The sequence below is a fragment of the Ptychodera flava genome, chromosome 17 (assembly GCF_041260155.1).
Source record: "Ptychodera flava strain L36383 chromosome 17, AS_Pfla_20210202, whole genome shotgun sequence".
NCBI lineage: Eukaryota > Metazoa > Hemichordata > Enteropneusta > Ptychoderidae > Ptychodera > Ptychodera flava.
The window spans coordinates 28,801,362-28,815,025 of record NC_091944.1 but is presented as its reverse complement, the minus strand read 5'-3'; the positions used below and the strand labels follow the sequence as shown (position 1 = coordinate 28,815,025).

The window sequence follows — 13,664 nt, the reverse complement described above, 5'->3', positions numbered from 1 at the left end:
TCTTGGCAAAACCTTTCCTGCAATAAGTGGATAAGTGATGGATGCTGTCTTTCTCATCTCACCAACTTTCTTCCAAAAAGATCAAACAAGGAAGGCAAATTAAGCTCTATTCCCAGTGTCTAATTGGACAGCACCACTTGTTTGGATGAATGGTTAAAAAAAGCAAGTAAAATACTAAACAAACATAGTATCATAGACATTCTTGTAGACATTGATGGTAATTCTCAATGTTTTTAGAATCCAACACACATGTCCAAATCTATCAATTTCAGGCACTCCGAAACTAGCAAGTCTTTCTCTGCCATTTTCAAGGCCCAATTTAAGCAGTGTAGTTTTGTTAAAGCCAGAAACTGGTCACTGACAGTGACAAGTACCTAGTGGCTATACTAGCTGTACTTGGATCGATATCCAGGAACATTACACCAGATATGTTGATGTGTTTTTATAAGGTCTTTCACTGAGGAATACAGCTGACTGTCCCTTCTGTTTATTTTCCTACGCTTTTCTTTTATAGCTCTTCAAATTCCTGCATGAGAATTGTCAAAAAAGGCATTGCTATAACTTGAGGGCATTATTTGGCTATTTATAATTTTTTATACATCTGTCTCAACAGACATTGCATTTGGATCATCTCTGCTCATCAAATGACTCTGAAAAATTTGATGACGCTTTTGATGACGGTGCCTTCAGTATAAATAACCTGTTATTACTGTAATATGTAGCTTTTGTCATTCCCTGTCGCCCATCTGTGCACCTGGTAATCCTTTCACCACCAATGATTTGGTCCACCCCATTGTTTTCAATGGTAAAGATGGGCTTGTGTACTGGTAAATGAGGTATAGGTCAAAATTCCAAGAACGGTTTTAGGATGATGACAGCATAAAGAGAGATCGAGAGATCGAGATTGAGGGAGATTGACAAGACATGCTATGACACACAGCATGTTTTGTATCAAATTTCTAAGACTTGAGATTTCCAAGTCTTTCCTCTCAACATTAGCTTTGTACTATGTATGCCATTATCAATGAAAATTTAGGGGAGAAATCACAATATTTGTCCATTCTTCAAATTAACTGAGCATATTTGAGAAATCTCTGAAAAATTTAAAGAATTTCATACCTGGGTTAAGTTTTTCACTTACTGTCTTGATTTGTGGTCCCCTTATTTCACTTTCGTACTCAGACAGTACATTGCCAATTTATAATAGTGCCCGTCTTTTGTTTTGCCGCTGAAATCACTCCATTTCAAAGTGCCAGTTTCAGTGAATTGGAATATGGATGCATCATTAGAACTTGTTGCAGTTGTAACCAAAGAGAGATGGCCATCTTTGTCACACAACAGGCCTGGCAGATGGAGGTGACTGCCATGTACAGGAGTAGTCGTCCAAGATTCATGACTTTGTGCGGCTGTACAAGAGTTATGTGTTCTTGCTACTCATCATCGATTCGGAATTTCTCCGTTCTCCCTTAGAGTCGCTCCTGAATCCTGACCATTATGCTGGGCTTATTGATAGATGTTGATAAGCGGTCACAAGTTTCTTCACACTTCTATAGCTTTTATATCCCAATATATTCTCTGTTCAAGATTTTCCTTTATTGAATGAGACGTGTACTGAGTTCGTGTTTCAGTCTCCTCTCCTAGCAAACTGGTCAGCTGAAACAGAACACCGCTTTGCCCTGTACTTTTTTTCCAAATGGGCTCTATATCACTCTGAGCAACTCATTTCAAAGAAATCTGACTTATTGCATCGGTCAACCAAGCCTACTACTTTACCAGATGATAGGACTTTGGAAATAATTATTTTTAAGACCTTTAACTTCCCTGTGTTGAAAAATGCACCGGGAGCCATACTTGCTATGTAGAATACAAGTGCTTGAACATTTCTGTGATGTATCACAATATTGTCATTTCAAATAAATGAATTATTAGATAAATAAATAAATGAATGAAATAAATTAAAATGTAAATGAATGAATATTACTAGGGGCTTAATGAGGGTAGCAGTTTGTTGGCATCATCGTTATCAAGATTGACATTTGAGATTAAATGTTGTGTGGGATCTGTATTACTGCTGTGAGGAAAGCTGTCACTAATACTTGATTATTGCCAATAGAGGGCGCTTGAAGTAATTCTGTCTACAGGGGGCGCTGTAAGTATTATCATCCCCATTACAGTCTGTCAACAGAGATTGTACTCACCATGATCAAATGCAGTGATGTATCATAAAATACTTATCATTTTCTGATTTTTTCTTCACTTGCAGGGACGGGATGCAACTGGACCAGCTCCAGCCAGCGCTGCTGCTGCTGCCCCACCCCCACCTGCAGGAGCTCCACCACCTCCCCCACCCGGTGGTGCACCTGTCCTGGACATTGGGGATTCTAAGGAGGACCCCTCAACTGCTGCCAGAGCTGCACTGTTCAGTGATCTCAACAAGGGTGAGGGTATCACCTCAGGTAAGGGATGCAATCTTGAAGATTCACCTGATGAGTATCAAGTAGAAATTCCATCCTCTTTTCCCACAAATATGTCTTTTTGTTGGTACTGAAGCAGTGACAGAAAGACATTGCATAGGAACGGAGAAACCATGACATCTTAGCCACTCACTTGCAACTATCTTACACCATGTGCAAATATTACAACATCAGCAACAATATTTCACTGTATTTCAGGTGTGGTATCAATATTAATTGCCATGACCCAAATTTACCATCAGCAAAAAACACAGTAACATGAGCTGCTGTGAATCATAGGGTTATTTCATTGGTAAACATGACAACATAGGCTGCCATATCTCAACATATTTCATTTATGGTAGCAATTTTATTGGTTTCCATGAACCATAACATGATATCATAGATGACAACATGGCAACATAGGCTTACATTCACCCACAACATGATATTTAAGGCAAACATGAAAACACACTTGTAGGCTGCCATGTTTCACTGTACTCCAAGCAATATTGTAATCTGTCATGGTTGCAATAATGGCTTTCAGGAACCAGAATGTGATGTCACAGGCAAATACATAGTAATGCAGGCTGACATTCACCAATATCATAAGTGAACATGACAACATTGTCAGTATGGCTGAAGTTCCACAGATTTGTCATTAAGGTCGCAGGCTTGAGTTTTTAACTCCTTCAATGTGGCTTCCATGAGCCCAAACATCACACCACGGGCTATATGTTGGTGATGTGTGGTAACATCCAACATGGTTTTTCCCCAAACATTGCATCATTTGTGAAGTGTGACATTTCAAGCCCACCTACATAATTGTGACATGTTTCATAAATAAATGTTTCCCACAGTGATATGCTGTGATGTAGGTCATTAAAATGTTCTGACATTGGGAAACATTTCACGGTTTAGCATTGCTGCTCAACCCTCAATTTTGGTTTGGACAGATTTTTTTCCGTAATGAGGATGGGTACATTATGTAAGATAAATTACAGGAGGAAAGATCAAAACTAATTCATTCAACAAAATATTCCTATTCATATGAGTTTGTCAGATTTGCTCAGATTATTAAGGCCAGATGTTTACCTTTTTGGAAAAATTACTCGTCCAAATTTTTGTTTCATTTTAATCATTTTTAAATGTTATCTTGTGCGCCATGTTAATTCGCTGTCTGACACAAAAAGTTTTGTTCAAATACTGCATATTACATGTGTTTAGATTTCTCATTCATTATTAACCCTTATCCTGTTAGACCTATCACTTTCCCATTTGTCAAATCAGTGGAAAAATAGTATTGACACAAAGCCGAAACTTACGGTGAATTTCAAAATAGCTTGGAATTACAACATGCTTGGGTGATAAGAAAAACATTTCTTGTGATAGAAAATGACACCACCTGCATTCATTACAAACACTCTCCTTCGATAAATATTGCAACAATTTAACCCAATATGACGTTCACTGTACCACAGTCAACATTGTCAGTGTTGCAGTGCTCCTACTAAAAAACTCATCTGTTCATCGACTGATTGGACATTCTTATATTGCCTTTATCACATATCCCGTCGATGAAACTGCACAAAATGCTAACGATAGGTTTTCTCTGTTCAGTGTGCACAGGTTGGTACAACAATTGAGAACGATGGACATCATATTAGGTTCAACCGTTGCAAAATCTACCAAAGGAAAACATTTGCAATGGATGCAGTTGGCGTTATTTTCTATCACCAGAAACGTTTTTCTAATCACCAAAGCAAGTTGTAACTCCAAGCTATTTTGAAATTCAGTATATTTTCACCCACTTGGTATATTACAGCAAATTTGGTAAAATCATGTAAACAGCATTGCTATTTTCAGGGACCTTCCAGTCTTTGTTAGGCTACAACATATTGGTCATGTTGTACCTCGCCGGTTTAACCAACTTGACCTTATTGTAACACATGAGATGGGCAGGATTAGGGTTAATGTGAAAAGAGCATCTTTACTATGCCAAGGTTTTGCCACAAATCGTCATGGCTAATTAGCCATGACGATTTGTGGCAAATCGTCATGGCCAATGTGTGTGTATGTCTCCATGTACAAATGCATCAAGTTTTGATTTGCTCTGCACAGCTAGCCTGAACATGTTAGCACCATCAGGTCTCACAGCTTCCGCTGTCAATCATTCACTCGTTTCTATGACAAGCTAACCAACAGCATGGTTGCTAGTTTGCGTTGTTTTGCTAATGTTACTATTTGTTAAACCAGGTCTTAAGAAGGTAACTCCTGATATGCAGACTCATAAAAATCCAGGTATACTTCTACGTTAAAGTAAAAAATCTTCCATTGTTGGTGTACAAAAAGTACTTTTGGTGTGGCTTTAAGGTGGTAGTCTGTTGTGTCGTCCTGTTTAGATGGTTGTATCTTCATAAATAATGCATGTTGACCAACATTGTATGTAACTGTGTGGTAATTGTATTGATATTGTGCATGTAGAAGTCTATTTTCACATTTCAGTATTACCATTGTTTTTGATGTTTAGTGATATCACTCTGTGGAGCAGATATTATACTTTTACAACTGTTCCCCTGTTCTTTCTTGTCAGTCCAAACGCTTTCATCATTGAAGTTGGACATATACATTGGGAAAAGTGGGGTTGGGGGAGTAAGAGGGTTCAAGGTCTTCATAATGTCTTCATTTCCAAGTCAGTGCCCGTGAACTAACGTAGTACTGGCTTCCCCTTCTCACTGTCATATGTTCATATTGGTTTCACTTACATTGTGGAAATCCTTCCCAAAGTACAAACCTTGTTGTCTGTGGTGTTCGTGTGATAGCTGTCTTTCCACACACTTGTCAATCATTCAGTGTTCTCCATTGTATTGTGAGAACCATGGGACACCCTTCATCCATTGGGTACAACACGGTCCCTCAGAGGGACTCTGGGTACAATGACTGATGATAGCACATAGAAAAAGTGTTGTGAGGGTTTAAGAAATTTAGCTAGAAGAATGGTACAATATACTACAAAGATGTTTTCCTTCTGGCTGAAATCTCTCATTTTGTCACGTATTTTCAAAAGGCTTGAATGATCATGTAGCCCAATTTTCTTACCCATTTCACAACCTTTGTCCGGTCCAAACCCATTGTTATCAATGGTAATTATGAACCTGGTTGCTTGGAATTAGGGATGATCAATTAAATTAGTTCTATACAAGCATCAATGTACAAAATTCAATAACTTGTTGAAATCAGTGGTTACCACATCAAAGTAAAATGATACTGAACTTCTTTAGGGGTTTTTAGGAGATCAGAATTAAGTATGTATGTATGTATTGTTGTTCATAGTAGGATGTGTGATTTATAATGTCATTTGCTTTGTTGAAAATTATATCTCATAGCTGATTTATCACAAGCGTTTGTCAAAAAACTTGAACGGAATTACATTAACAATCAAAAAAACAAATATAGCCAAGTCTTGCTAAATGTACATTTTGCTGCTTGAGTTATTGGATGTGGTGACTCTGAATTATTTCAATGGGTCTTTGAAATTGTGTCTCACGATGTTTGTATGAAAAATAATCTAACAAATTCAGTAACTTAGCCTTGGTTACAGGACAAGCAACATATATCAGAGTTGGGTAATTTAAAGGTTTTGAAAGTAAATCAGTAGGTGTACAGTGTATGTTGTAGACATTTTTGCAAGGGTGGTTGTGGATTTCGTATCAGAAGGGTGCCCCTGGACATGTACCAAAGGGCATGTCCCACCTATCATGTTTATCTGTGGTTAGGATAAGTGTCTGTTTGGTGAATATCCAGGGGGTAGTATTCTTAATTCTTGCATGCAAGAAGAATAAACTTAAAGTTTGTATACTAGATGCATGTATTTGTTTTAAACTCTATTAACTTGCAACTTTTTACAGTCTTCTCCGTTGATATTGTGCTGAGCACCTTGAACTTGATGACTGCTATTTCTTTGTTGTATAGAATTCATTGACATAAATGGCAACACCCAAAATCTTTGATACTTGCCTAAAATTGCACCATCTTGACACACCAGAAATAAGATAATTGGCAATCCTCCAGTTTTGCTTTAGAACTGTTACAACCAACAGCACATTCTTTGAAGTCTGGAAGGAATACCATGTGACTCACTCTGAGTGTATTTATGCTATTTCATTATCCACCAACAGCAAAATGTTACATATTCCAAAAAAAAAAAAACTATGCAACCATGGGAGATGATATCATGTGGGAGTTATGAAAATGTCCCATACTGTAAAGATTTGAAAGTTGTAGAGTGACCGTTAACATGAATTAAAATCACTCTGTATCTACCTGATTGTACTAACTTTGCATGATCTAACTGATGAAGGTGGTAAACAGTTACATTGCATTTTGTGCTGTATATTTTGTACTGCAGAGATTGAAACATTCCACCTGAATTTCTACCATCTGTATCTGTTCAGAACTTTTGGATTTTGCTTTGAAAAAATCAAAGAAAACATTTTTTGCAGCTTTGTTTCCAACTTTAACCTCATACAATATGTCTTGGAATGGCAGTGACTTTTTGAAGTGTGAGCAAAAGTCCAAGCAAGCTTGTGGCAGTTGTGTTGACTCTAATGTAAACATCATAAACTATTGTATCCAGCTGGTCTGAAAGTAACAGTATTATTTAACATTTCACCCATACATGGTTTATTGAAATTGCTACACATGACCAAATATGGCAAAAGCTCTGTGTAACAATATAAAGATTGCAACACATGACCTAAAATGGCAGTGGCTTCTGGTACTCTGACATACAAACTGGAACACTTGACCATAAGTTGCATGTCATAGAACATGCAAATTGCAACACTTTTAAAGTTTACCTAATAAGGCAATAAGTTGTTTCTAGTAGAACATGCAAATTGCAACACTTTTTAAAGTTTACCTAATAAGGCAATAAGTTTTTTGTGATAGTACATGCAAATTGCAACACCCTTACCTAACAGTTACAAGTGAACAAAAAATAATAGAAATTACTACATGTGTCTGTAACCTAGGAAAGAAATAGTCTCTAAAACTCTTCATAGAACCGGTAGTTCTTTCTCTCTTGTCTATGTTATTAAAATGTGCCATGCCTCTATAGTCTCATTGCAACTTGTGGATTTCATGCAGTGGAAATTTCTTTTAAAGTGGCAAATGCTACACAGACATTGAACTCTATAAATTGTAATCTCAATTTCCACAATAAATCATGAGAAGTATTTATTGCTCAGGATTACATGAATTGATTTGTATGAATTCTTCAGAACTTTTAGGATGATCTATCAGCATGTTGTGATTAGGTGTATCTGCGATGGTTTGTGTTGTGTCAATGTTGTATCAACAAAATCTTATGTGCTGTATCTACGTCAAAATTAGGATTGAAAAAGGTGACGTCGGATATGCAGACCCACAAGAACCCTGCTCTGCGTAAACCATACCAGCAGGGACCAACTCCATACAAGTCGCCGACCTTCTCATCGGTCACATCACCAACTGAGAAGAAGGCAGGGCCCCCACCTGTTGCGAAGAAACCAGCAAAGGCAAAACTAGAAATGTCTGGATCCAAATGGCTGGTGGTAGGTTGGGTTATCTACATTGTCAGTGTTCCATTTGTGTGAAAATTGTGTAACATATGAAAACTATGTGCTCCACAGGTGCTTTTTTGTTGGACCTTATATGTTTCATTATGAAACATATATATTGACAAATGAATGTCCGTATTTCAGGAACATCATGAAGGTAACAAGAACATCGTTGTGGAAACCACAGCTTTGAAGCAGACTGTGTACATCTATAAGTGTAATGACAGCACTATCCAGGTCAAGGGCAAGGTCAACTCTATTGTACTAGGTAAGTTGAAGTAAGGTCTAGTGTAATAACTGTGCTGTCCAAGTCAAGGGTAAGATCAGCACTGATACACTCGGTCAGTCTGAGTAACATGTAGTACAATGGCTGCGTGTGTAATGCCAAAGCATGGTTCATTGTATTCAAGACTAAACAGAAGAGGCAAGCACATGTACTTTATATAACAGGTCATACCAATACAACTATGACTGAGGGTAAAACTTATTCAAAGTTGGAGGTCATGGCTTTTTGGACCAGTATATATGCACAGTGTCATTTATAACTCCATTAGTGATATTATCTTGAATTTAGTTACATCCATACTTAGCCCATCTGACCGATATTAACAAGTTGTTCCATACTATCTCCACTCTCAAAAAAGCCAAGTTTCTGACAGGGTTACGGGACTGACATTTACTATATTCTGTGTGTTTTACAATAATTACAGATGGTTGCAAGAAGACAGGTGTGGCATTTGATAGCCTGGTGTCCTCCTTTGATGTCATCAACTGTCAAAGTGTTCAAATTCAGGTGAGGTTTACGTCAACACAAAGACAGTGATGTTATATAAATGGAATTGACTTGTAATTTGCACTCAAATGTGGCCCATTTCCTGGCAGTGACAGTATTTGAAATCATCAATTCATCCATTTATGTGCCAGTCCTGCCCAGAAGCCCTGCTGTATATGTTTATATTGAAAAACATTTTACCAGTGATGCTGTGCAGCAATCACAACATTTACAGAGAACTTTCAGATTTTCTGTCTAAACCGTGACAGCTTTGTACATGTACATGTAAGTATTCAGTCAAACTCTGACAAAAACACACAGGCAAATGTACTCTAATTGGTGAACTTTGGATGTCATTTGTGAACTCCATGTTGTGGTTCACTTTTATTGTTTTGCTTTTCAACTGTGCACTATTTCTTGGACATTTTCGTTTGCACAAAGCTAGAAAAAAACAATGAAACCCTTGAAAATGTGGCTATATTGCAATCTGTTATAACAATATTTTAATAACTAAATGAATAAATTTAGCCAGTGCATTTAGAAACTTTTGTAGAACACTGTAGAGAAGGGTTACCAATATAGGCGTATGGATAAGTCTTTGAATCCATAAAGTGCCACATGCCTTAATGTGTTTGTACAATAATGCCAAACCTGATACCATGCTGGAATACACAACCAGACATTTGCCAACGCAAAGTTCAGGACTTTATTCACAGCACTTACAAAGCCCCCGACAAATAGTTAAGTCACTCTACCATTTTAACTACCTTTAATAGTATACTGACTCAGATGTGTTGAAGAGAAAATAAGTATCCTACCATAGAAAATCCAAGTTCAGTTATACTGTTTTAATGTTATACGTGCATCAAGTGGACAAAGAATAATGATGAACTGTTTCTGATGGATGATGGTCATATTTTTTAATCAGGTAATGGAAGTTGTACCAACTATATCAATTGATAAAACTGACGGATGTCAAATCTATCTGAGTAAAGATTCACTGGACACAGCCATCATCACAGCCAAGTCATCCGCAATGAATGTTCTGGTGCCCACAGAATCTGGGGAATTCGTAAGTATACCTCAGTATGAACTCTAGGTTTGGGGCTCCCTCTCAGTCATATGTGTAATATCTATTGTTTTTATCTCAGTTAGTTTTTCAGTTGTTTCTTAATACATGTTATAGGTACTCGTCACAGTAGACAAAATATCATTCTAATTTTTTGTGTTAAAGGGTGAAAAACATGTACAGCTTTGTGAATGACAGCTGACAACTCAGAACAGATGCTGATGTATTGTGACTTGGGTCTACCTCTTATCATGAAAGTTGTGTTTTCACACATTAGTATCAATGTAATAACCCAAAATGCACACCCAGTTTTTCTTCCTAATATGCCATTTTCTCTACTTTTGATTCTTTTTCCAATATCAACTTAAAATACATAACCTTCACTGCACTGACATATACATAAATATATTGAAACATAGGAGAAAACAACAAAGGACTCCTGTATTTTTATATTAATCTTGATCCATTTGCTGTCCTCTTACAGTCTGAACATCCAGTCCCAGAGCAGTTCAGAACAAACTGGAATAAAGCTACTCGCAAGCTGGTCACAGAGTTATCAGAGAATATTGCATAAAGTAAACAACGGTGTAAAAAAATGTCATGCATTAAATGAAGCTGCTTGATGTTCAAGTCCAGCAGATACTGGTAGATCTTCTTAATATGTAGGAAATTTAGCTCTAATGAATACTGAATTTGGAAATAAAACGGAAAATAATGCATGAAAGGCATGGCTGTGAAAATTAAAGGAATCTTTTCAAAAAAATTGTTCACATTTTGTTTTAAAGGTATGCTGTCACCTGTTCTAATTTTGCCACAGTTTCCATGGAAAGATAAAATCTAACCAATCACAGATTTTAAGCGGGCCGCCGCTTTTAAAAACAGGGCCCTCACATGGGTATTTTGAATGCCAATGAACGCCTCTTTGACCATATATGGGCATATTTAGATTACAGGTGACTGTATACCTTTAATAGTTGGCTCACTTCTATACAGATATTTTTGCTACTTATAACCATGAAGTTCTTATATTGTGCATTTATGCCAGAAGAGGTCAGTATAATTCGGAGGTCAAAGGTGATTCAGGTCTGTTTTGTAAGGGAAGAAATATTAATGGCAATGTAACGTAGTAGATCCATGTGATTTAAGAATTTTGAAAGAATTATTCTGTGGGAATCATTTGAAATTAGATGAGTTAATTACAGAAAATCTTGTTTGTTAACAGTAGACATACTCAATTTAATGCCATATGGAATATGATCTGTCAGGGTCTGTCTTGCCAGAGCATCCTAATTTAGTTGCAAAATAAGTTCAAGACTTAGAGAAGAAATAATTAAGATCTGGCTTATACTGAATTAAAGAAATGAAAACAAATCCACACTCAGCAGGGTTGATTAATGAATTCAGTCTTTTTTTCATCCTCATACAACTGAAAGAGAACTTCCAGACAAAATCTCAAGTGTGCATTCAAGCAAAGATGCATTAATTTCAAAGTGAATACAATCTACAAAGAAATTATGAATATTTACGCTTGCAATTAAAGATGAAACAAATGTAATGTTTAACAGGCAATGATGATAAATCTGTAGCTTAGCACAATGAAGTCTCCATCTTGGTCACATTTGCCATTATATCGGATTTAGTTAATCACAGTGTTATTATATTTCTCTAAATAAAGGAATTTTTTTACTGTTTACTTTTTAGTAATGAAATATATTTGCTGTCAGTTTTAGGTATCCGCAGCTTTTATTTCATGCTTTCCAACAACAACAACATAAACAACAACAATAACTAAGCTTTGTTATCAAACCACTCTTTTATAGAGTGGGAATTTAGCCAAGCGGTTATGTCTGTGATGTCTTCACTGAACATTGTGAGTTTGAATCCAGTCAAACATTTACTTGATTTTCAATTTTTCGATCATGTAGAAATTCATTGTAATTATAAGATATGTTGAATAAGGGAATCACGGTATCATTTGTTTTCTTGATCTTGATTTGCATTGAAATATCAGATCAAAGTAGTTTATTTACAAATTAGTCACTTAAAAAGTTATAACAGTACTAACACCAAGCCGGCTTTTTAGCAAAGCTACTTGTTCAGATTGTGATATTATTTTTCATGTTTTACCATCTTTTTGGCTTAAATTCTAAAACATCTCTTTTTGGCTATTATTCTGTAATGGTTGATACAGAGGTATGATATACATAAATGAAAAACTACAAAAATCTCTTTACTTGGAAATACTGCTTGTATCCCACAATACATAAAACAATTTAGTGTCACAGTCACATTGCCAGGGTTACTACAATTTGCATAGTGTTTGTAGTAGTGAGATGGGACAGTGGGAGTTTAGCTATCAGTTCCACTACGATATACATTTCAATGGTAAACAAGATTGACAGAACAGCTGTCCACAATATAACACAGGGATTATAATAAACCAGGAAAAGATACAAAATGTCTTTTATTCAGAAACAAAAAGGATAAACTGCCTAGTACAAGTTTTCAAATACCCTATGTCTCATTGTTGACTTCTAAGTTTATACTCTCAGTAAGTAGAAAAAATATTGTCACATGAACATCAGGCCTTATACTCTCCACTTTTGTCAAAAGGTGTTTGTAATAATATGCCATAGTAGGAAGGAAAATGATGCATACATAGCAAAGGTTGCTCTTTTGAATACCATCAAAGCAAGTATCTAGAATAAAAGACAGTTGAAGTCTGGTGTGTAAACCCCAAAACTTCGTTTCCAGTAAAATCATTTTGATTCTCAGGATTCTTGGAAAGGAACCCCCATCAAAATCAGCCGCTTTAAATTGAAAAGGAAAGAGGCTCTGAGAAAGTTGTTTCTTTTATCCTAAATTTGCACTTTCCATGCTGTCCATGGAAGAATTTCTTTTGTTTATTGAGGTCAAGATGAAGAGCGAGAAACTTACTGCCACAGGGTTTGTGTTTGTACCTCACTGTTGTGTATCCTGTAGTGTTTCATCATGTCAAAGGTCACCAGTGTCAATTTCATGACACCTCGGTAGATTCAAACCTGGTGCTTCTTATATGCTTCCCATCGATGTATGCAATATACGTTTTGTATAAAACAGATTTCTTTTGAGGTTTCCTTGTAAGTTTATGTGGAAGATGAGCAAAGGATGAGTGAACATTGAAGCCAAATAAGATGCACAAAAAGTTGTATGTAAGTCAGTGATTGGATCTTTTTACGTGCTACGTATAGTGTTATGTAAATGTCAAGCATATGATTGGCTGAATAAAAAATTATCAATAGAAGTGTCTTGTCATGAATCTTAATCTTTGCCTGGTGGAAGAATGGAAGGTGATCCAGTGTGTATGCATGGATGGATGTTTTCAGCAGTGTACAGGAATTCAAAGCATTACTTTGGATATCTTGAACTTGTTAGCAGAACAGATAAAGAGTATACAAGAGACCAGTACTAGTAGCCTATACAGCCTTGCTTTTATGTTTCAAAGGAAACCCATGTAATCAGTATCTACAACAAAAAAAAGTAATATTGAACATACAAAGTTATCAGTGCCAGTAATACAATTTTGCTATTAGAAACCTAATGGATGCTTAGCACCCGGAAAAAAAAAATTTAAAAAATGTATGGATGATTTTTCAGACCAACACAATTTCTGAAATTAAATCTTAAACCAACATTAACTGTAAAAACTAAAAGCGGTCAGAATGAAGGTATCGCAAGGAATATAAAACCTGAGATGATCGTCATCAGACAGCCAACATTGCAAAACCAGT

General features: G+C 36.3%; 1 protein-coding gene across 8 annotated transcripts in view; it reads left to right on the top strand.

Moving 5' to 3' along the window:
• LOC139115992 (adenylyl cyclase-associated protein 1-like) overlaps positions 1–13,177 on the top strand; it is a 114,356-nt gene extending 101,179 nt beyond the window's left edge. For 4 of the 8 annotated variants that reach the window (XM_070678471.1, XM_070678475.1, XM_070678476.1 and 1 more), the window contains exons 8-14: positions 2,264–2,456; positions 4,710–4,754; positions 7,848–8,047; positions 8,198–8,321; positions 8,764–8,846; positions 9,754–9,897; positions 10,379–13,177. In XM_070678471.1, coding sequence (XP_070534572.1) covers positions 2,264–2,456; positions 4,710–4,754; positions 7,848–8,047; positions 8,198–8,321; positions 8,764–8,846; positions 9,754–9,897; positions 10,379–10,468 — 879 coding nt within the window. In that variant the 3' untranslated portion in view covers positions 10,469–13,177. The remainder of the gene's footprint in view (positions 1–2,263; positions 2,457–4,709; positions 4,755–7,847; positions 8,048–8,197; positions 8,322–8,763; positions 8,847–9,753; positions 9,898–10,378) is intronic. The other 4 variants (XM_070678477.1, XM_070678478.1, XM_070678473.1 and 1 more) reach the window with 1 other exon arrangement.
• Positions 13,178–13,664: the final 487 nt, after the last annotated feature.